General features: G+C 36.6%; 4 protein-coding genes and 1 non-coding gene across 7 annotated transcripts in view; 2 read left to right on the top strand and 3 right to left on the bottom strand.

Moving 5' to 3' along the window:
* LOC111435740 (monodehydroascorbate reductase, chloroplastic/mitochondrial) overlaps window positions 1-520 on the top strand; it is a 6,772-nt gene extending 6,252 nt beyond the window's left edge. Inside the window, exon 18 of the mRNA XM_023073242.1 lies at window positions 277-520. The gene's annotated coding sequence lies outside the window, so the exon portion shown is untranslated. The remainder of the gene's footprint in view (window positions 1-276) is intronic.
* A 2,583-nt stretch (window positions 521-3,103) lies between these two features.
* Window positions 3,104-3,807, top strand: LOC111435732 (heavy metal-associated isoprenylated plant protein 39-like). The gene is made up of 3 exons (XM_023073233.1): window positions 3,104-3,212; window positions 3,289-3,364; window positions 3,466-3,807. Exons 1-3 carry the CDS (start codon window positions 3,207-3,209, stop codon window positions 3,765-3,767), a joined length of 384 nt encoding a protein of 127 aa, XP_022929001.1. The 5' UTR covers window positions 3,104-3,206; the 3' UTR covers window positions 3,768-3,807.
* A 793-nt stretch (window positions 3,808-4,600) lies between these two features.
* Window positions 4,601-7,321, bottom strand: LOC111435586 (DET1- and DDB1-associated protein 1-like). Its single transcript, XM_023072993.1, has 4 exons — window positions 7,061-7,321; window positions 5,253-5,313; window positions 5,043-5,104; window positions 4,601-4,941 (listed from the first exon to the last, which is right to left on the bottom strand). Exons 1-4 carry the CDS (start codon window positions 7,142-7,144, stop codon window positions 4,849-4,851), a joined length of 300 nt encoding a protein of 99 aa, XP_022928761.1. The 5' UTR covers window positions 7,145-7,321; the 3' UTR covers window positions 4,601-4,848.
* Window positions 7,322-9,440: 2,119 nt separating this feature from the next.
* Window positions 9,441-22,926, bottom strand: part of LOC111435722 (E4 SUMO-protein ligase PIAL2-like) — a 20,861-nt gene continuing 7,375 nt past the window's right edge. The window contains exons 6-16 of one of the 3 annotated variants that reach the window (XM_023073222.1): window positions 21,026-21,077; window positions 20,849-20,920; window positions 13,877-13,944; window positions 13,724-13,772; window positions 13,552-13,636; window positions 13,365-13,466; window positions 13,126-13,177; window positions 11,942-11,993; window positions 11,546-11,662; window positions 10,597-11,451; window positions 9,441-10,508 (exon numbers count right to left, since the gene is read on the bottom strand). In XM_023073222.1, the coding sequence (XP_022928990.1) occupies window positions 9,846-10,508; window positions 10,597-11,451; window positions 11,546-11,662; window positions 11,942-11,993; window positions 13,126-13,177; window positions 13,365-13,466; window positions 13,552-13,636; window positions 13,724-13,772; window positions 13,877-13,944; window positions 20,849-20,920; window positions 21,026-21,077 (2,167 nt within the window). In that variant the 3' untranslated portion in view covers window positions 9,441-9,845. Of the gene's footprint in view, window positions 10,509-10,596; window positions 11,452-11,545; window positions 11,663-11,941; window positions 11,994-13,125; window positions 13,178-13,364; window positions 13,467-13,551; window positions 13,657-13,723; window positions 13,773-13,876; window positions 13,945-20,848; window positions 20,921-21,025; window positions 21,078-22,926 lie in introns of all 3 variants that reach the window. The other 2 variants (XM_023073221.1, XM_023073223.1) reach the window with 2 other exon arrangements.
* Window positions 18,499-18,637, bottom strand: LOC111435836. Its single transcript, XR_002709129.1, has one exon. It is a non-coding gene; the product is annotated as a small nucleolar RNA Z247 (small nucleolar RNA).

Genomic DNA, 22,926 nt, shown 5'->3' with positions numbered 1-22,926 from the left:
AAAAAAAAAAAAAAAAAAAAAAAAAAAAAAAAAAAAAAAAAAAAAAAAAAAAAATCATTTTCATAAGCTTGTTGGCAGCAGTGACACCAGCAGTTTGAAACAGTTCTAGTGGGTCGAATTTGGCTATTCCACCTTTAATTTGTTCCATAAAATCAGCTGTTTTAAATCCTCCTATGGAATAGAAGTTGTGTAGAGTTAGTTCTTGATAAGTTTAATCATTCATAATTTAAAATTATTATGTTAGTATTGAAACTAATTGAATTTGTTATTTTGTAGGTACTTCGGAGTCGATGCACAAGCAAAATAAGCAAAGTTGTTGAGCAGAATTAAGGTGCATGAGTATGAGCATGTTTTGTTATTCCTAGTTCCTTTCCAATTTTAATTTTGCCTCAAACTTCATATGAACACAAATTCTATTAACCTTTTAAGTTTGGTTGTTATCTTCTCCATATGTATTTTGGTTGTTTGGCTGATATAAATTATAATTGAATAAAATTCAGAATATTGGTTTTGCACACAATTTTGAGAGAGCGACAGATTTGAGTCAATAATATTGGAATGATATGAAAAATGAGATTTTTTTTTTTTATATATATATAAAAATCATATGCTGATGTCATTTTAGTATTTATCATAAAAATACTTTTTTCTATTTACAGTTCGATAAAAATATCATTTTGTGTTTGTTACAAATATGAAGTGTTGTAAACTAAATTTATTTTTTATTTTTTAATTTGATCATGTTCATTATGCAATCTTTATTGTATGTCTTTGTGAGAGTTTGATAATGATCTATAATTCATTATAAATGTGAACATGTCTAATGATTAAACTTTATGTTCATACTGATTAAATTTATACTTCAAAGCAATTTATATAGTATGAATTTTTAATCATAAATTTATCTTATAGTTACTAAAAATACCATATTTAATATTAAGAAACAATTATGCTTAATAACATCTTAATTCTCTCACGGTACTAGATGAAATTTTTTAGTATCGCAATGAGCAGAAATCTCACTTACTAGCCTAAACGACAAGCAAATACTCGGACATGAGAGCAAGGGATCACCCAAGGAATGGACGAGCTCCAAGGAGGGAGGCAAGAACCATGCTTTCAGAGACCTAATCCAACCAATCTTATCTGAATTGCGAGAATAATTGACTAAGCCATGCCAACATATAGAAACTATTCTGCATCGTCAATTATTTTTCATAAAGGTAGTGAATTTATATTAACTATCCAAGTGATCATATTTATTTTCTAAAAAAAATTGTTAATCAAACTACTTTAATCTATTGTTTTCTTCGTATAAAGATATTTAAAAAATTGTTCTCATAAACTTATTTTCTTGAACTTTGAAATACTGGATAATTTCTAAATCACTTGCAACTGATCTCAATTTCAGTTATGTCTAGAAAATCGCTTACAATCGATGCATAATACCGAACAATTTCGTGGGTGTTATCGGGCCTAATCAGTAACACCCACGAACCATCCGGACTTTAGTTATGGCTTAAAAATTGCTTACAATCGATCTACTCATCTCGAGAATATTTTCAAATATTTAGATAAGAGATTGAAAATGAATTTAGTGATAGGAGGGAAGAAAAGTAAGCAGAGAAGTCTTGAATTTTCTGTGAAATTCCTCCGTTGATGTGATGATAATTAAGTTGTAGAAGACTCGCCGTTTCAAAGTCGTTTGTTTGGTCAAAGTCATCAGTCTCTTGCATTTTTGTTTTTGAAAAGGTCTCAACGGACAAAGCACACGCCTAGATTTTAACTTTTTTTTTTTTTTTTTTATTGATTTAAAAGTTTTAAATATTTTTAAAAAAATTTAAAATATATTTTTATTAATAGTTTTGAGTGGAAATTGTTAATAATTTGTTAAAAATATCATTGAAATTTTTTAAAAAATTTATTAGTACCCGACATTTAAAAAAAATTACAAAATATCGTTGTTTGATATTATATTTAAAACATGCCCATTAAATTTTAAAAGTAACATTAATATCATTAACATTTATAAAAAAAATGATTAAAAAAATTTATACTGTCAATGTATGACATAAACCGTTTTATCGACTGCTCATAGATTACCTCCAAACTTTTTAATTCTATTTTTGAAAATTCATGACAGTCGATACCTATCAACTTTTACCCTTGAATAATACGTGAGACATAAACTTAATAGACCAAATTAAAATTTTAATTTTTTTAAGTATAATAATTAAATAGACACAATAACTTATAATTTGATTTCTAATTTTTTTTATGTTTTTATTAGATTATTTAATTAATTTAATTAATGGATTTTGAGTTTACGTCATCTATGAAACAAACAAACAAGAACATTACATTATTAGATTCATTTTTTTAAAAATAAATAAATGATTGTTTTGATAACTTTGTTGATGGAATAAACTTGTTGATATTATTTTATTTAAAAGTGCTCTACGTGTTAAAAAGTAGTCAACAATAAACTTTTAAAATTACACATTTTTAAAACCTTTCTTTAAATAATAAAAGGATAAGATAACGTTCATACCTTTTTAATAGACCAAAGTATTAGCTATCATTCGATTATACTCATTTTAATATTATTAGATATCCGATTCTTGAATTTAGGATATTTACCATTATGTTGTTCTTGAACTCGAATCTCTACAATTTAAATGTCGGGTTTTGAAAATTGAGAAATATCGAAAATAAAAGGAAAGGCCATAAGTGACAACGCTTGAGCGATGACTTTGTGGGCGTAGACTACACTTGACCAATACTAAACTTGAATGTGAACAGTTAAAATGTCGGGTTTGAAAATTGAGAGATAGCGAAAATAAAAGAGAAGAGTCGAGCGATGACTTTGTGGTCTATGTTAAAATGTCGGGTTTGAAAACGGAGAGAGAGGGAAAATGAAAGGAAAGGCCCAAGTGGGAAGAGTGGAGAGATGAGTTTGTGGGCGTGGACTAGGATAAGTTCATGAACCGTGGCCACCAAGGAAGCTCAATACTCCTTTCCTTCTCTGTTTCCTCTCAAATTCAAAACGTTCACATTGGATTGCTCTTCTTATTAAATCCACACCCTCCAACCTTTTCAACTCATTCTTCTTCTTCTTCTTCTTCTTCTTCTTCTTCTTCTTCTTCTTCTTCTTCTTCTTCTTCTTCTTCTTCTTCAACAGTTGAAATTCTCAGATCCAACTCAGAATGATTGTGAGTTTCGCTTGTGCTCTGTTTTACTGATTCCTCTGTTTTCATTTGAACGAACAGAGCAATTTTGTGTGTGCAGAAAGTGGTGTTGAAATTGGACTTACACGATGACAGAGGGAAGCAAAAGGCCTTGAAAGCAGTCTCCTCCCTTCAAGGTAATCGATTACGATTGCATTTGTTTCTTCTTCTTGTTCTTCTTCTTCTTCTTCTTTGAGAGATGAACTGATTCTGGAGATTACTCTGTTTCGTCTTGCAGGGGTTGAATCGATCTCCATGGATATGAAGGACAATAAGCTGACAGTAATTGGGGATGTAGACCCAGTTGGTGTGATTGCGAAGCTCCGAAAGCATTGGCCCAACGCCGATATCTTAACCGTCGGTCCGGCGAAGGAAGAGAAGCCAGCAGCACCGGCAGCACCACCAGCACCGCCGAAGACCCCAGATGAACTGAATGAAGAGATCCTTAAATGGTACCAAAAAAATGGTTATCCCTCCTATGCTCCTTATTACCGTGTGTATAGTGTAGAGGAGAATCCTAATTCTTGTGTCATATCTTGAATGGATCAATAAACGTTTTGCAGACTGAATATCGTCCCAATTTAAGTTGTCTCATACCTTTTGGTTGAATCATTTCTCGATCAACTTTTGAATGATAAGAAGTATACGGATTAAACTACCTAAGTTTGAAAGTATTGTCACAAAAGGCCATCTATACGATGAAGAAGAACAAGGACGGACACGTTTCAAGACGATTTTGGTGGATACGACATTAAAATATTGCATGACTCGCCTATATAAACAAACTTAAATTAATACAATAATCCAAACATTTGAAGATTTTGACTATCTTACGACATTAAAATATTGCATGACTCGCCTAAATAAATGAACTTAAATTAATACAATAGTTTAGACATTTGAAGATTTTGACTATCTTGATTCATTACAAATAAGATCAGACTAAAAAGGAACAAAGTCAATATTGCTATGGCTTATTGAGACTTGTTACTTCTAGTCAAGTCGGAGAAGGGAGAAATCCCGTTCGTTTCTTCAATCACATAGAAATAGGAAATGGAAGGCTGAAATACCAAAAACTATGGTAATAGAGTGTAACAAGCCAAACCCCTTGCTAACAAATATTGTTCTTTGAACTTTTCCTTCCAAACTTTCCCTCAAGGTTTAAAACCGTGAGGCTAACAGCAATATTTAACGGGTCGAAGCGGACAATATCTGCTAGCGATAGTCTTGGGCTGTTACACAGAGGCATGATCTACTAAATGGTAAGCCCATGATTCAAGTCAACTATTTTTTATAAAGTCAACAATTAAACTAAATATTTTGAAGTTCAAGAACAGAAACAAAACAAATTTGAAAACTCAATAACCAATATAGATCAAACTCGAAAATTTAGAGACAAAATAGTTACAATACTTGAACCAAGTTTATGATATTGAGAACAATATGCAGTGGCTGAGTTTAGGACAATCTTAGTAGGAGTAAAATCTATATACAGCATTTAAATGTCGGGGCCGACCTGTTTGTTCTTCAGTGAGCAGGCAATTCGCTTGCATTATACAGGACACATCTTTCACAACGTACAACAGATTCTACATTGTTGGAAGAAAATGTCCGCCTAACCTCAATTTGAAGCGTTGGTAGTAGATGATGCTCTTGGTTGCTTGCTTCCATGCTCCGGCACGGGATGTTCAGCTGCAGGTCTCTTTGTTCTTGACTGCCATTACAAAGATTAGGGAAAAGTCCACAAGGAATGTGTGAGTGCTCTCACAACCTCACCCCATATATACATTGTTTTTCATATCAAAGCATACTAACCTTCTCTTCTGTAAGCTGATAAATGTGGCGTATGAGTATATTTTTGGCATCAGTATCTATAACTGCAGTAAAAATCAATGACATGGTATCAACAACCAAGATCTTTTGTGAATATGATAGCAGTTTGCTGATCAAGATTCAAAGTTATCAGTATGGTTGGTAAAATCATGGCCTTAGAAGAGCAATGAAGAAACAAATGTTCTTGCTTACCCTGATCTGGTGGCGGAAGGGTCCTACTGTGGGTAGGATGATAGGTTGCAGGAATCATCTTCTACATAAAATTAAAACCGACTTATCAGAGAAGTTCGATAATCAACTTGTTTGTTACGTTAGAAAATAAATGAATTCATCTTCTTGTTCTACTTCTTGCAGCTGGAAACTCCACTTGTAAAAATATGTTGCATTCTACTGCAGTTTAAGCTTCAATGAAAGCATTTAGTTTGAACCAGACAGCTCTTCCGTTTACATGGTCACCCAATCCATGGAAAATTAACAGGTGACGACGACCCGTGAAGTATGCTCATTTGTAATGAATTCAAAAAAGGGCGATATATCCAAAGCAAGCACAAGTTTGTGCATACAATTACAAGGAAAAATTGGTTATATCTTGCTTCAATGTGTCTTATGTCCAAAATGATGTTCCTTCGGAGAAGGGCACACCGTTTGGTAGCTTAGATGAGATGTTTTCAGAATCTCTTCAATCAAAAACTTCTCATTAACGGTTCTAGATTTGTCAATCCTTCTGCATTAAGGCATTATCTTAATGTTTCCATTGAAGGTAGAAAGACAAAAGGCAAAACACAAAGGTGGTGTATCAGCCCAAGCCCACTGCTAGCAGATATTGTCCTCTTTGTACTTTATCTTTCGGGTTTTCCCTCAAGGTTTTCAAAATGCATCTTCCAGAAAGAGGTTTCCACACCCTTATAAAGAATGCTTAGTTCTCCTCCCCAATCGATATAGGATCTCACAAGTGGCTTCTAAGAAGCATTGATTGAACGACTTCAAACATTATGCAAACTATTTCATTGGGAGTCTTAAGCTTAAACCTGTGAAAGTGAACTGTATACCACTCAAGAAAATCAGAGAAACAAGGAACACAGAATGTTCATTTGCAGTATAGAAGAATCCGTGTCGCTGCAATTTTGGATTTTTCGTTGTAAAACAATGAACCTAAGCATACTCAAACAAAGAGGGAACTTAAAATGGCTGCAGGCTGCTCCAAGCTCAAAGGCTAAAAGCACTTTTGGGCATCAGAATCATTAGAAACTTGAAAGATGACCTACATATGAGAAGTAAACAGAATCATTTCTCTGAAAGGTCAGTAACTTAGTTATTGTTCCTTGCAGAATTTGTTCCCATGGTATCATTTCTTTCAAAGGAACCGAATCATTTCTTTCACAGGACTGACTTTACAAGATTAAAATGCTATGACAGAGTGAAAAAAAGAGGTAACAATCGAAACAAGAACACCATTTTGATTCTTTGGTTTCGGGGGAAAAGGGGGAGCCATCTATGTGCAAGAAATGGACAATCCATAGAATGTTACAACCCCTTGCCGTTTAATAGAAAACTAATGAACTTCATTAGATTCTTCCTTCTTCAGGTTTCTGAATCAAACACACCAACAGCGAAACTCAATTGTAATGTAATCGAAACATACATGTAAGAATTCCAAGAATTTAAGAATTTCCAAGTCCTAAAACGAAAACAAAATTTCCCACATCACGACGCTCAACCAGAAAACAGATCAATAATGCGAACAAAAATTGGGAGAATCCAAATAACAATAGAGCAAAGAAGATCAAGCGAAGGTTCAATTTCATCACAAATTCACATCCTACCTTAACGAAACAACACCTCGAGCAAATTCGCATCAATAGAAGCGAAACAACAATCATCACAAATAGAGGAAAAAACACAGGATCAAGAAAACAAAAGAAACGTATGAACGATTACAGAAATCAATTACAAGAACGAAAACAAAGGGGGCGATGATTCCGCCATTACTGAAAACTTACAGAAGGAGTTGAAGGATCGGAGGGTCGGAGTTGGCTGAAGTTGTGAGGGTCATATGACGGCAGGTCACCGAGCATAGACCCCATCAAAACGCCGCTGAATATATTTTGATTGTTCGAAATCTACAGAGGGAAATTTGTGTTACAAGAACGAGGAGGAGGAGGAGGAGGAGGAGGAGGAGGAGGAAGCAGAGAAGTGGTTTTTGTAGAAGCGATTCATTAGGAATCACAGCGCCATTGGATTAACAACCAGTGGATTTTCGGTGAATCATAATTTTATACCCACCCCCCAAGTAATTTTAATTTAAATATTTCTCCAAAATTATATTATATTATATTTTATTTTATTTTCAATAATTATATGTGCTTTTTAATGTTTCTGTTTATTCTTTTTTCAAGGCGTTAATAATTGTTGGAATCATTTATTGATAATTATTACTGGTCAAATTACAAATTTGCCCTTATGGACATAATTTTAGTTTTATCGGTTTTAATTATATATATTTATTTATTTATTTATTTATTTATATTATATATACATAGTAAAAAGATTGTGTTAAATTTGAAATTTTTAGAAATTTTGTTAATAAAATATTATATTATATTTTTATTTATAAAATACTATTAGACTTATTATTATTATTTTTAATAAAAATGGAAATTACCTATTAAAAATATTTTTTGAAATGAATATTTTAAAAAGATTTCCTATCGGGAACTTAATCCTTGCAAATTTCTTGTCTTGAACCCTGTAAAAATAAAAAATTTTACCGAAATGAGAACTGAAATAGGTGGCGAGGACGGAAACAAAGACGGGAAAAGCTCTCCATCCCGTCTAACCTTATATGCTTAGTTTCGAGGATAGTTGTAATGAACGGTGAAATTATTAGCCATATTTGCAAAATATGTCACACAAATATACCTAAATTTTTAAAAATTTACCAATCTTATAACTAATATGACATTTATATAGTTTATCGGTGATAAAATAAACTATACCAATGTTTTATCCGTGATAGACATTTATCATTGACAGACCATCTTTTATATTTATCATAGATAGAGTATTTCTACGTCTATCACTTATTGACCATTTTTATGTCTATCGTTAATGAACCATTTTTATGTCTAATAACCACGTATAATTACTATTTTCACTTGTGATAGCTTTTTATTATAGAAATAAATTTTAAATATCGATGTACCATCATAAATAATTTTGATATAATATTAGTGATAGATTTAATAACGATCAAGCATGCAAGCAATTAATGATAGATACCTATCATTGATATACCTGATAGACCTCAATCAGTGATAAAGATTAAAATTGTGATAAATTAATTAATAAAAATATCCATAAATTTTGTAATTTGATTGAAAAATACATTTAAACTTTTAAAAATTTTGTTTTAAATGGAAATGTTTAGTATTTTGAAGTTTTTAAAAATAATTTATCTTTTTAGTTTCACGACTTAACATAAAAGGTAGCATATATATGCATAATTTTTAATAATAAAATATAAAAAATCAAATAATTATCGAATAGAACCTTAAAAATAAAATAAAAGATGATTGATATTGTATACTTGTTAAGTCGATATCGTAAAGACGAAGATTCAAACGGCCACCCTTTTAGTTGAAGTTACAACTCAACTAGTTAAGATATACTTGTGCTTTCCCTCAAGATTTTTAAAACACGTGGTAGAAAGAGGTTTCTATACCTTTATAAAAAAACATTTCGTTCTCCTCCCCAACCGATGCGGGATCTCACAATCCACCCCCCCCTTCAGGTCCTAATGTCCTCGTTAGCACTTGTTACCTTCTCCCATTGATGTAGGACCTCCCAATCCACCCCCCTTATGGGCTCAACATCTTTGTTGGCACATCGCCTCATGTCCACCCTCCTTTGGGGTTCAGTCTTCTCGTTGGTACATCGTCTAGTGTTTGGCTCTTATATTATTTATGGCAGCCTAAGCCCAACGTTAGCAGATATTGTCCTTTTTGGACTTTTCTTTTCAGAATTTCCCTCCAGGTTTTTAAAACGCATTTGCTAGGGAGAGGTTTCCACACCCTTATAAATATTGTTTCGTTCTCCTCCCCAACTGATGTGAGACCTCAGAGTGAACTCTAAACCGAAAATATAATAATAAATAATCAAGGACAATCTCTTTCTATTCTTTAAATCTGTCAAAAATGCAGGTAAACAAACAAGAAAAGACAGAAAACAACGATATCTAATAGATACATGGCTTCCATCCTTCAAAAATGTAAAGCCTGCAAGTAGAAAAAAGAAGCAAATGGTAATGCAAACAAATGTCTATTGAGACTAGCAAGCAAAAGGAATATGAGTCTGGAAAGTAACAATTTAAAGGCTTATAAGGGCAAAGAAAAACATATAGATTTCAAGTAGCTTTCCAAGTGACTGGGATTATAAATTTCAACTAAGCCTTCTAGTTGGAGTTACATTTTCATTGGGCAACTATTCAAGCACAGCATCTCCAGGACCCAATTTCCTTGTTCAGAAACCATTAATTTCTATCATGAGTTCAGAGCCTAAAGCTGTTTACAATGATGGGGTGGAGGAAGATAAGCCCATTTAGAACAAGCTACAAAGAACAGATGGTATAAAACAACGGCAGCTAGTTACAAGGAAACCTTTGCAGTGGACAAAATTGGGGATGGGATATTGAATATGAACACTCCAGTCAGAAAATATCTAAAAAGGAGGTTTGGGAAACGGAAGAGCACCTGTAATCCAGAGCAAGAAATTCCTCGACATCTAATATTATGTTCTTGGAACGACTGTGTCGAATCCATTGGACCTTTGGGCGTGCGTGGATGGAGCATTGGATTGAGTAGTAGTCAAGTTTGATGGAGGTCGAGTAGACTGTACAGGTTGAGTTGGCTGGATAATTACACCATAAGCATCAGAATAGGCTCGACCGGAAAGACTGCCACGCATTCGACCTATGGGCTGTCGGTTCTGCTCTACTGATGGATCCAGTAAATCAGAAGCCATGGTAACAGATTGAGTCATTCCTCCTACATTTCTCAGATCCCCAGCTGGTCTCCTAAGCCCATCAGGAGTAGTTTGGAGAGGATGGGGAGATCTGGAAGTTTGGTTTTGTAATGACATGGCTGAAGATTGTCTCATCATTTCAGCTCGCTGGGAAGCAACCATCATTCTAGCATGTTGATTATGAGGAGTCACTGCTGGATAAGCAGATCCACCATATCCACCTCCTACTTGACTCGTAGGTCTCGAGAATGGCAAAGATGGCCGAACACTGCTTGGATTCTGATTCCGGAGATGGGATATCCTCAAATTGAGAGATTGCTGAAGGTGAGGATTCTGGAAATCCGTTAATATCCCCGCAGATGGCCTCTGAGCAGTTGATGCTCGAACAGACTGGCCAGGGGTGAAGGAACGATCTTGAGGTTCCCGATTCTAGGAGTTAAAAGTAGAAAAATCAAAGGTTATAAAAGTTAACACTACCAAAAGTCAAGAAAACCATGGAAACAAAAGAAAATAGCACCTGCACGATTGGTGGGCGGAGAAATGGAGCTAGGTTTGTTGCATGATGTAAATCTCCATGATGTCTCGGAAATGGCTGTCTCCTTTCTGAATCACGAGATATCGTATTTAAACCATCTCTGCTAATCGGAATACTCTGTCCAACTTGAGGAGCAGAGGAAATGGTTGAAGTTCTTGAACTATACTGCTGGCCTGATGTTTGGGACTGAGCAGGAAGGACTTGACCTGCAAGCGTCCTGCTTACAGGTCTTGCTATTGATGTCATCCTACCATACTGATTACTTTCGTTTGAATTCGAAACTTGAACCTGCACATTATTTTGATCATAGAATGCAGGAAATGGAAAGTTGACCTGGCCTGGAACCCCAACATCATGATTAAGAACAGGTGATACAGCATCAGTCAAGCCAGCTGATTGCGTAAGACCAGCAAAACTAGGTGCAGCTGTGCTACTACCCATTGGAGCATCTGACCTGATACTTGAGATCAAAAGCCTATCAGTGACCATTCCAGACCAAAAGTCATCGTCCAAGGCAGCAGAAAAATTTTGATTCAAGCTATTCCTGTTCATTCCAGATAATATATTTAAACTTGAAGAAACCGGTTGGTTTTTATTACCAAGACAAGGTTTCCTGTCTTCAGTCTCCAAATTGCAGATGTTCATATCATCATCAACTTCAGTAAGATCTAACACATCAGGAGGGGCAGTAGACTCTTGTTGTGCCCTTTCATTCTGTTGGTTAAGAGAATCATCCAATGGCCGACCATCCCCACAATCATTTTCAAGGATGGCCTTCCATGATCCATCTGCTGAGATAATTACTTCAGTAACGTTTTCAGCCACTTCTCTAATGACCTAACGGAAATACAACGAATTTATTGAATGGAAGAAAGCAATAAAAATTTGCAAATACCCAAGAAATTCAGAAAAGGTCGATCACTAAACTTGCCTTCAACATATTTTGATCAATACAGATATCCAAAAAGCAAATGTACTGATTACAATGTGGACATCGCCAGGATGGTCTTCTTGAATTTATGTCAATAAAGTTGTAGAAATCAAAGCACTGCAGCATACAAAAAAAACACTGATATCAAACCTAAAAAGAACTTTTAAGATATCATATAACATACAGTAAATTCCTATGAACTACAAGACAGTCTAAAAAAATAACTGAATAGGTACGCATGTATACAGTTGCCTAATTAAGTTAAGAACTGGCAGAAAATATTGCTGCCCCATTTTCTTGATGGAAAAACTAAGTATCTGGAAAAGAGTTGCAAAGATCATGCTATTGTTCAAGGTACAACAACACATTTCAGATGCCATGGCAGGGAACTCTCACCTGAAGATGTTTGCAAGAACGACCTTTCACAGGAACCTTGATTCGCGTATAGCTGTTTTATGGAGGACAGGATGAAACAATCACCATGTCAATAAGTGAGTTACATAAAAACTGAAAATTATCGTAAACTTCAAGTAGCAAGTAAACTAGTACTTTGTCAAACAGCAGATATGATAAAAAATTCTGAGCATACAACCAATGTAAAATTAATATTTTCCTTGAGAGGGGTGAGGGTGGAATTGGTTGATGGGGAGAGGAAAAAACATGTAAGCAGTAAACAAAATAATTAACTGTAAATCAAATCAAATCATGTCATTTATTAAAATCAAATATTGTATATCATTGTAAATATAGATCATAAAATATATTTAAGTTTCATTTTGAATTATTGATCTACAAATAGTAAGGTTCAAATTAGATCTAAATAAAATTTTTTAAGTCATACGTTAGTTATATTACACGATCATTCCTACATGTAAGCAGGGTGTTTGATTTTTTAAAGATTTTAATGGTTCCTTTTTATTCTAGTTTTATAAATCAGATTCTATGGTTCTTGATGTACACATATATATTTGAAATTTGATTTAACCGGTACAGGTATATATTACCCACTAACCCATCTACCATTTTCTTCAACATGCCACCAGTTCAATATCATTAAATTATAAATCAGATTTTTTGATTCTTTTTATATTTTGGTAGACCTCAAACAGAGTAGTCGCAGTTATTTATTTACTCTTAATTTTTTTATGACTTTATTATCTCGTAGCACTGGTTTTGTGTGTTTGAACATTTAGCCAATCTCCAAAGGTTTTTCCATTTCAGCATCAGGTAGTAGTATGGCAAGCCTTACGGTCTATGGTGGATCAACCTTGGGGGCCCCACAATCTTACACATCTATTTCAGCTACCCCTTTCCCATTTATCCTACTGGACCTTACCCCCATCACTCTACAAGCTATATAAGATGTAACATATCCACAACATTTAAATCCGATGCTTCCTCAATGATGAAAATCAATAAAATTTAACTGTTTCAGATCAGTGAGAAATACGAAACAGTTAAAGCCTGTACTATCCCACACATCATATGATAAGGAATTCATGCTCAAATAGCATACAAATAAAATAAAGCACTGCAGCTGCTAGAAGCATCAAAATTGTAAGAGAAAGAGTCTAGATAACCTTATGGGGCAATTAAGGGATATTCGTGATGGTCCCTCGATAATGTCAGAATCTGAAACCCACAATAAAATTATATTAAGCAAAGCACTAAGTGACTAGGATTCAAAACCATGGTATATAGAAATGTGAATACATTTAAGCTAGACCATCCTAACTGAATAATGAATTAATAAACAATTAGAGTATAAAACAAAGAACTAAAAGAAGTTTCCACCTGCCCTTCCCAATTATTGCTATACCTGAATCCACAGTAGAAACAACTGGCTGTTCATGATCTTGCAGCACAGATGAGTCGGGCGATGGTGCTGAACCCATAACGGCAACTGCTATAACGTAATGGCCTAACAAAGATTAAAGGCCTTTTAGAGGTATACTCTAAAATAGTAAATACAGGATGCTTAGAATTGGAATTAGACCTCAACTTACCGTTGAAGCTACCAATCACTTGGAGAAGATTTGATCCTAGTTTAAGCATATGAGTTACATTTGTTGGAAGCTGTGGTCCGGTATCCTTATTAAAAAGAAATGATGCTGGTAAGAAGATTCAATTAATAGAAGAGTCTTGTACAAAACGTTTTTCGAGTGCATCTAAACTAACCATGTATATATTTGTCCTTCCATTGACTCCCCTCCCATTGACAAGGAAGCTACATATAAAAAAAAAATTGAAAAAAATAGTAAGAACTAATGTAGCATAGATATAAATGAAGTTACTTCCATCTTAAAGGGATGGGTTACGTATTAGACGTACTTAACCTGTGGAGGACTGATTATGCATGCAGAAGTCTCAGTATTATCTTTTTGAGCAACAAACAGTCGCTGCAACAGGAGATCAATTTGCAATTACAAAATTTGAGATAAAGAATATAGGTTTAATGACATTTATAATAAATAAGCTTAGAAACATTTGAAGTTTGATGGAGATGTCTCTCACGTACTATAAACAAGCAATATTGGCCCTTAAGCATTTCTATTTACATCCTACTAAAGGGTAATACATGGTCACATCCATTTGACCAAAGAACTAGAAAGGCTAAAGTACTTTCTGGACGTTGAAGTAGCATACTCAACTCAAGGCATTTTCATGTAACAAAAATATATGATGGATTTATTGATGGAAACAAGAAAAAGCGGATGTAAATCCACACCAACGTCAATGGATCCACATCAGAAATTGGGAGAGTCAAAAGAAGAACCTAGTGAACAGAGAAATGTACCAAAGGCTAGAGGAAAGGCTTATATATCTAACACACACTCGACCAGACATATAGCGTACTCAGTGAGTGTAATTAATCAATTCATGCATGATCTATGCATGATCTGCGAGAGCCTCACTTTTTGGCAACATATAGAGTGCTACATTACCTGAAAGGTGTTAGATTGAATGGCACGATGACCTATATGGGTCACGACCTCATGTATTTATAGATGTGTATAATGAAGATTACATTCCAAATCTATGATTTGATAACAAACCATGAAATCATAGATTTGGTAACAAACCCTTCAAATCATAGATTTGGTAACAAACTAGTAAATCCTAGATTATCTTAGTATATACAGATATGATCTATTTTAGGTTTAACACCCCCCTCAATCTGGACGATGTACTACTAAGTTCAGATTGCGCCTAAAATAGCTAAAAGAAGGAGCTGGCAGTGGCTTTGTCATGATATCGGCGAGCTGATCCTTGGAAGATATGAGTCGAACATCAAGCTGACGAGTCGATACTCGTTCAAGAACGAAGTGATAATCAACCTCAACATGCTTCGTCCGTCGATGAAATATTGGATTGGCGGATAGGTAGGTGGCACCAATGTTGTCACACCATAGGCTAGGCGCTCGCGCTTGCGAGATCCCGAGCTCACGCAAGAAGACTTGGATCCAAATTAATTCGGCAGTGGCATCAGCAACCGCCTTATATTCAGCTTCGGTACTAGAACGAGAAACTGTCGATTGTTTCCTCGAACTCCAAGAGATAAGATTGCCACCAAAGAAGATCACATAGCCTCCAGTGCTTCGACGATCATCAGGATTCCCAGCCCAATCAGCATCTGAAAAGGCACTCAACAAATCAGTGCTGGACTTTGTAAGACACAAACCCATATCAATAGTGTCATGTAGATAACGGAGAATTCGTTTGACTGCCGCCCAATGTATAGAAGTCGGAGAGGACATGAATTGACACACTCTGTTGACACAGAAGGATATATCAGGACGTGTCAGAGACAAATATTGGAGAGCACCAACGACACTTCGATAGCGAGTAGTATCCTCAGGTGAGAGCTTTTCACCACCATTCAATAACAACTTCTCACTGGGAAGCATAGGTGTGGGCACACCTTTGGAGGTGAGCATATTGGTTCTGGCTAATAAATCTCGAATGTATTTATGTTGTGTCAGAATAAGTCCACTGGAAGTATGGCGGACCTCAATCCCAAGAAAATAACTCAAAATACCAAGATCCTTGACGGCAAAATCATCCTGAAGCTGTGTAAGAAGTTTCTCAGTAGCCGTAGAAGATGAGCTGATGATAATAATGTCTTCAACGTAGATGAGGATATACATCTGAATGCCCGTCTTGTTAAAAATGAAAAGAGAGACATCAGCCTTTGAAGGTGTAAAATCCAGCTGTAATAATTTGGAGCTAAGGCGAGAAAACCAGGCACGCGGAGCTTGTTTAAGGCCATAAAGCGACTTATCCAGCTTGCAGAGATAACCAGGGTGTTGAGAATCCACAAATCCAGGGGGCTGCTTCATATAAACATCTTCATTAAGAAAGCCATGAAGAAAAGCATTTTGAATATCAATCTGCCGAATAGCCCAACCACGAGAAATAGCAAGAGATAATAAGAGCCGAATGGTAGTGGGCTTAACAACTGGACTAAAGGTATCATCATAATCAACGCCATACTGCTGTTTAAAACCTTTAGCAACCAGGCGTGCTTTGTAGCGATCAATAGAGCCATCTGGCTTTTGCTTGAGTTTGAAAACCCATTTGCAATCAATAACGTTAAGACCAGCACGAGAAGGAACTAAGTGTCATGTCTTATTTTTTTGAAGTGCCTGAAATTCATCATTCATTGCCTGACGCCAGAGAGGATGCTCCATAGCAGTAATATGTGAAGTAGGTTCAGAGGCAGAAGATCGAGCTACAAGATATGTTACTGTTCCATCTGTACGCACCTTGGGTTTCTTGATATTGTGCTTCAATCGAGTACCATACGGATGAGTAGTAGGTGCAGGATCCACATTTGAGGGGACAATCGTATCAGTCGTTGCGAGGGGAGCAACCGATGCTACAGCAGTTGGTTGACCAGCGGCCGAGGATTCGACTGGGCATTGCGCAATATCATCTGTTGGCGGAGGAGCCGAGGCCTCAATCATTGGCGGAACAACCAACGCCGATTCGCATGGCAGCGACGCGGAGGATTGCTGCGGCAATTCCGAAGCTGATGTAGACATCAAATTTTCTGCATCCAAAGAGTTAGTAGGCCCAGGCGTATGCATGTGATCATTCTCCAAATTAGTACTGCTATTACCCAAATGCAAGGTGCATAAATCAGGGACATTATGCGTCGACTGCATGATTGGGGAAGAATTAGGTGTGGCTCTCTTGAATGGAAAAACATTTTCATCAAATATGACATCTCTAGACATATAGACACGACCAGAATCGATGTCAAGACACTTATACCCTTTATGTAAAGAACTGTAGCCTAGAAAGACACATTCCTTTGATCGAAAAGAGAGCTTTTGTTTGTTATAAGGACGAAGATGAGGCCAACAAGCACACCCAAAATTTTTTAATAAGGAGTAATTTGGTGGGGTATGAAAAAGAAGCTCTAAGGGGCATTTTTTATCAATGACACGAGTAGGAAGACGATTGATGAGATATGTGGCTGAAAGAAACGCGTCGTCCCAAAATTTAATAGGTACATGAGCATGAGCTAGAAGGGCTAGGCCAGTTTCAACAATATGACGGTGCTTGCGTTCAACAGACCCATTTTGTTGATGTGTGTGAGGGCACGAAACACGATGACCAATTCCAAGGGAACGAAAAAATGTGTTATGAATTTTCTAATATTCCCCGCCCCAATCAGATTGGATCCACTTGATTTTAGTATCTAGGAGGCGCTCAACATGAGCTTGGAATTGCAAAAATATACGAGGAGCTTCTGTACGATCATGCATCAAATAGATCCAGGAAAACTTACTGAAATCATCAATGAAACTAATATAATATTTAAAACCCCCAACAGATGGAGGTGCAGGGCCCCAAACATCCGAAAAAATAAGTTCCAAAGGTGACGAAGACCTATGGGAAGAACTAGTATATGGTAATTGATGACTTTTTGCTAACTAACACGCATTACAAACTGATAAAGATGACTCCCTAGCACACGAAATATTATTGAGATGCAAAATTGACTTTACTACTTGAGATGAAGGATGTCCAAGACGTGCATGCCATTGGGCGTGAGTAGTAGACCTGCTCACCAAGGCGTGCTTGAGATTATCGACATCGGATGGCTTAATAGGATAAAGACCAGATTCACACCTCCCATTTAGGAGACTTTTCCTCGACTGTCGATCCTTTATAGAAAAGTGCCAAGGATGGAATTCAAAAAATACGTCATTATCACGAGAAAATTTATGAACGGAAAGAAGATGTTTGGAAATTTCAGGCACATGCAAAATATTACACAATGCAAGAGGACGAGTAGCAGTATTAATTAGAGAATGACCAATATGCAAAACATGCAAACCTGCTCCATTGCCGACTTGAACTTGTTCACCTCCATGATAACGTTCACGCACAGCGAGACGATCCAGGTCACTGGTGATATGGTCCGTAGCGCCTGTGTCGCTGTACCAATTTGGGTCAATCTTGTAAGAGGAAGTAGCGGCCAGTGCCGTAGGAGGAGCAGAAGAAGGTTCATCTTGATAGAACTCATCCATCCTATGCCAGCAGCGGATAGCAGTATGCCCCACTTTGCCGCAGATCTGGCAGGAAGGACTCATCCATCCTATGCCAGCAGCGGATAGCAGTATGCCCCACTTTGCCGCAGATCTGGCAGGAAGGACGGGCAGAAGGGCCACGGCGATCACCAGCAGGACGAGAGGGTGCATAACCTTGAGAACGACCACGACCACGATCCCTACGCCCACGATTCTTCTGCTGACTACCACGACGCATAACCTTGAGAACGACCACGACCACGATCCCTACGCCCACGATTCTTCTGCTGACTACCACGACTAGCATAATTGGCAGAAGATCCAAGATTTAACTGAAGTTCAGCACGACCAGTATAATTGGCCGAAGATCCCGGATTTAACTGAAGTTCAGCCTGGTGGTGTAGTTGGCGAGCTTCATACGTCATTAGATGTGCAAACACATCATCAAGCGTGAGGGCTTCACTCTTGGTAGTCATTGAGGTGACGAAGGGATCATAGTCAGGCCAAGACCAGCGAGAAGATACGCAATCACATCATCATCTTGCAAGGTAGAGCCAGCGGCGGCCAGCTCGGTGGCTAGCCCTTTGATCTTGCGAAAATAATTTGCAGCAAATTGATCTCGTTTCTTGGATGTGGCGAGCTCAACACGAATCTGAGTAGTGCGAGCACGAGTTGACGATGAAAACATCCGCTGCAAAGCATCCCACGCCTCCTTGGACGTAGTAGCGGCAACCACATCATGAAGAATCTCCTCAGACATGGAGGAGAGAAGGCCGCTAAGGACCTGTTGATCCTGATCATAGCATTGATTATAGGCCGGATTAGAGACCAGCTCAGCACCAGCAGCAGTTGAGGAAGGGACCAGCTTGGCAGGTGCGGCATTGGTGCCATCGAGGTAGCCCATAAGCTTCGTACTCCGTAGGTAGGGGAGGAGCTGGGCACGCCATATGATGAAGTTGTTTTTGGTTAGACGAATTGTGACAGCATGGTGTAGAAGGATTGGGCCAAAAGTCGCCATGGTAGTTGAGACGGTGTTGGAGATGGTGGATGGAGAGGAGGAAGAAGACATGGTAGACATTTAAAAAATAAACCTTGGCTCTGATACCATGTTAGATTGAATGGCACGATGACCTATATGGGTCACGACCTCATGTATTTATAGATGTGTATAATGAAGATTACATTCCAAATCTATGATTTGATAACAAACCATGAAATCATAGATTTGGTAACAAACCCTTCAAATCATAGATTTGGTAACAAACTAGTAAATCCTAGATTATCTTAATATATACAGATATGATCTATTTTAGGTTTAACAAAAGGAACTTTAAGAAAAGATATTTGTTCAAACGCAATAATTTTCTTGCATTGGAGCTTACACCCATGTTGACTATGTTAGATCAACAGCGGACAAAATCTACTGCGAGGTATTGCACTTTTCTTAGAGGTAATTTGGTAACATGGAGGAGTAAACAAACAAAATGTGGTGGCTAGATCATCTACCTAATCAAAATTTTGAGCTATTGCACAAGAGTTATGTGAACTCTTATGGTCGAAGATAATTCTTGATGACTTACGGATTAAAGGAGAAGGGCTTGACAAAGTTGTACTGGACAACAAATTAGTTATCAATATTGCACATAATCCTATCCAGCATATTGCACATAATCCTATCCAGCATGATGGACAAGGTACGTTGAAATTGATCGACATCTTATCATGGAAAAATTAGTGATGGTATACATTAGTTATGTGCCCTCAATACCTTTAATTAGCAAATATACAAACAAAAAAACTTCGCAACTCAATATTTTATGAGTTAGTATTCAAGCTGGGAATGGATGATATCTATTCCTCGACTTGAGGGGGAGTGTTGAAGGAATGACCTTAATTTAAGGAATATTTGTGTAATTCCTAGCCTTAAGAAATAATTGTATAACACCATTAAATAAGGAAAGTGATTGACTACGGTAATGTTATCTACCATCTAGGGATTTATTTATCTCTATCATTATCTAGTATCTAGAAATTTAGGTAGCCTTCTTGTAGTATCAAAGGAACAAGTACCTTTCTCAAAATTAATAAGAACAAAGAATAAGATAATTTACACTTGCAACATTTATGATAGAATTTTGATTGTAATCTAGAGGTAATCTTGTTTTAACCCCTCGGTAGCTTTACAGCAGGATAATTCCATTGTTTGGGCAGTTTAGACTTACTTTTGTATTCTCCAGCCACCCATAGTTACAAATAGGCGGCTGTTTTGTGTTAAAGAGAACTTTTGGGTCATCTTAATAAAACTCCTTACTCGTATTCATCAAGTGTCCCTTTAAAATAGTATACACTAAACTTGCCCGGTTACCAATGGACCTAGCTAATGTTCCTTCCTCCATTGATTTTAATTAGGCGGCTCATCACATGGCTTAGCGAATAGTGAAACTACACAAAGAGGTGATATACCATCTTTAGCAAATTACTGCTACTTGAAAGCACAAAGCCAATTTTCACCATCGAACTAAGGAATCAAAGCTATAAGGAAACTTTCAGGGATCCAAAAGAAAAATATTCCCTGCAACAACATTATATATTATTCGACTCAAAGGTATATCCCATTTCACTATTTACACAAATAAGGTTCCTCTTTATGTAGTCCAAGAGTCAGATGAAAGAACATTAAAGCTACTAAATACGCAATATAGAAAATCCTCACGGTTTACAAACTTTACCAGTTCCACTAGCCTCTGAAATAGAAACTTACTATTTTCTCCTGTGGTGCATATTGGATTGTCTTCGAAATATTGAAATCAAAAGCAAATACTCCATATCCAGGCTAGCACGGGGAAAACATAAATGTCATGGGATATCCAAGAAATAAATTAAAAAGTTAAAAATAGCTTTTTTAGAGGAAAGAGTTCAGCAGAGAGACAGTAAGCACCTTAACTTCCGCAGATATAACAATCTGACCCAGCTTCAAGCGAGGAAAAAATCTGGGTGCACATGCAAGTAAAAAGTAAACAAGAAATCATTTCAAAATAACCAGCTCAAATTCAGCATTCCAAAGAACCTGCTGGGGTTATTACTAGCCGAGGTACATTAGTAGTTAAATGGTAAGTCTGTTGGTAATTGATGGCAATAAATAATGTGAGTAAAGAAAAGTGGGGGAGGCCTATTTTGGAACAGTCATTTTTGGAGAGAACTAAGGCTCTCTAATGTTTAGTAACACCTTGTATTTTCTTTTGACAATATAATAAATCTGAACCCCTAAGTTTAGATTCCTAATATATTGGTATCAGAGAATTATTTCTTGAGGTTTGATTTTAAGTCTGGAAGAATATTACTAAAAATGAGAAATATTATGCAAAAGATCGTGAACGAGTTTGTAGCATATATATATTGGAGGAAAAAAAAAATGAGACCCAGTTGAAACTAAACGCTATGGGAAAGGGGCAAAGGCAGTGGGAAGCCATCCAAGTGAACAATAATTACCTACTGACAAGTCTGTAGAAGTTTACCTACTGACCAGAAAAAGATTTCCTCATGCTGAAGGTAACAGCCCAAGAGTATGAACCCGTTTGTGTATCCATTTTCTTTGAAACAGACGTCCTTTATCCATGAGACCTCCCCAAAATATTATCATGTACTGAAACACCCCCACAAAAGCTGGCAATTGACTAAACAAAATTTTTGTTTCTGAGAAAGAGAAGGACATCGAGTACCGTAACCCACCCCATCAAAAGCAAGTTTGCATCTCTGCCAAAAACTTAACATCCCAACCATGGAGCAAAAGATTCATCGAAGCTGCCAGCCTAACCCCTTGAACCAGCGCCTCTACCTCCTTTCTACTGATGCTAAATTATCATAGAAATGCTTGAACATTAACCCAACCCCACGATCGTAGCCAGGAAATCCCCTACTGTAAATCCATGTCACTTCACTGTTGTGCTTCTCAATAGTACCCACCGAGGAAAGCAAAATCAAACTCTGAACTGACCACCTTCTCAATCTTCCACTTAGGCTGCAAAGCCTTCATTTGCTCTTTATCAGCTATCACTTGGGCGCATGATGCCGTCCCCTGAATGGAGTCTGTATTCACAGGCCTAAGTAGGATAAACATCGTCATCCTTTTCCTTTTGAAGGCTCCAAGGTAACCAAACTAAATCTACCCTTGGTATAAGCACTTGGAAGAAGATAAATGACGCATTGACAGTGGAAACGTTTTGGAAAAGGAATTGTACTCTACAATTTAAAAAGAAACTTGTCCAAAAGAGGTTAAATCTTCAGTGGAGTCAGCATATCTTGAGAGTCTTACTACAGTGAATAGAATTCATGTTCAACTTGGATGATGAATTCTTTTCAATGCACCTAGTATCTAAAGGAGAGTGAAGATTTCAATTATCTTTCCATTTCATGTTCAGTGAGCAGAAAATTTTGGCTTCGTTACAGGGTTTTGGGATCTCATGGGCTTTCCATAGTTCATTAAAAGCAAATGTGGAGCAATTGCTTTGTAGAAATATGTTCAAAGGAAGACTTAAGCAGCTATGGGTTTGGTTAATGTTGTAACATCTTTTCCATAGAATATATGGTTGGAAAGGAATTATAGGCCATTTAATATGGGTTTCGAGGAATCGGGTAGAGGTTACTCCAATGAAACTTCAAAGAAAATTGTTCACCTTAGGTATTTCAAAGAAACGTGTTCTTTTGTTATTCATTTTCCGTAGTTAGATCCCGTTAGGAAAGGATTGAGATTGTGAGAAAAGTATGGAGGTTTAAAGAGGACAGGGTTATGGTGATTTCTCTTCTTTTTTTTTTTTTTTTTTTTTTTTTTTTTTTTTTTTT

The sequence above is a fragment of the Cucurbita moschata genome, unplaced genomic scaffold (genome assembly GCF_002738365.1).
Source record: "Cucurbita moschata cultivar Rifu unplaced genomic scaffold, Cmos_1.0 Cmo_Scf00050, whole genome shotgun sequence".
Lineage (NCBI taxonomy): Eukaryota > Viridiplantae > Streptophyta > Magnoliopsida > Cucurbitales > Cucurbitaceae > Cucurbita > Cucurbita moschata.
This window is presented reverse-complemented; position numbering and strand designations above follow the sequence as displayed.

Excerpts from the sequence above, each read along its gene's own strand:
- LOC111435732 (XM_023073233.1), top strand. Across the intron at positions 3,365-3,465 it reads AGCAGTCTCCTCCCTTCAAG|GGGTTGAATCGATCTCCATG; the intron begins GTAATCGATTAC and ends TTCGTCTTGCAG.
- LOC111435586 (XM_023072993.1), bottom strand. The coding sequence starts at position 7,144 with ATGGGGTCTATGCTCGGTGACCTGCCGTCATATGACCCTCACAACTTC. Across the intron at positions 5,105-5,252 it reads CCTTCCGCCACCAGATCAGG|TTATAGATACTGATGCCAAA; the intron begins GTAAGCAAGAAC and ends TTTTTACTGCAG. Across the intron at positions 4,942-5,042 it reads ATCAGCTTACAGAAGAGAAG|TCAAGAACAAAGAGACCTGC; the intron begins GTTAGTATGCTT and ends TTGTAATGGCAG.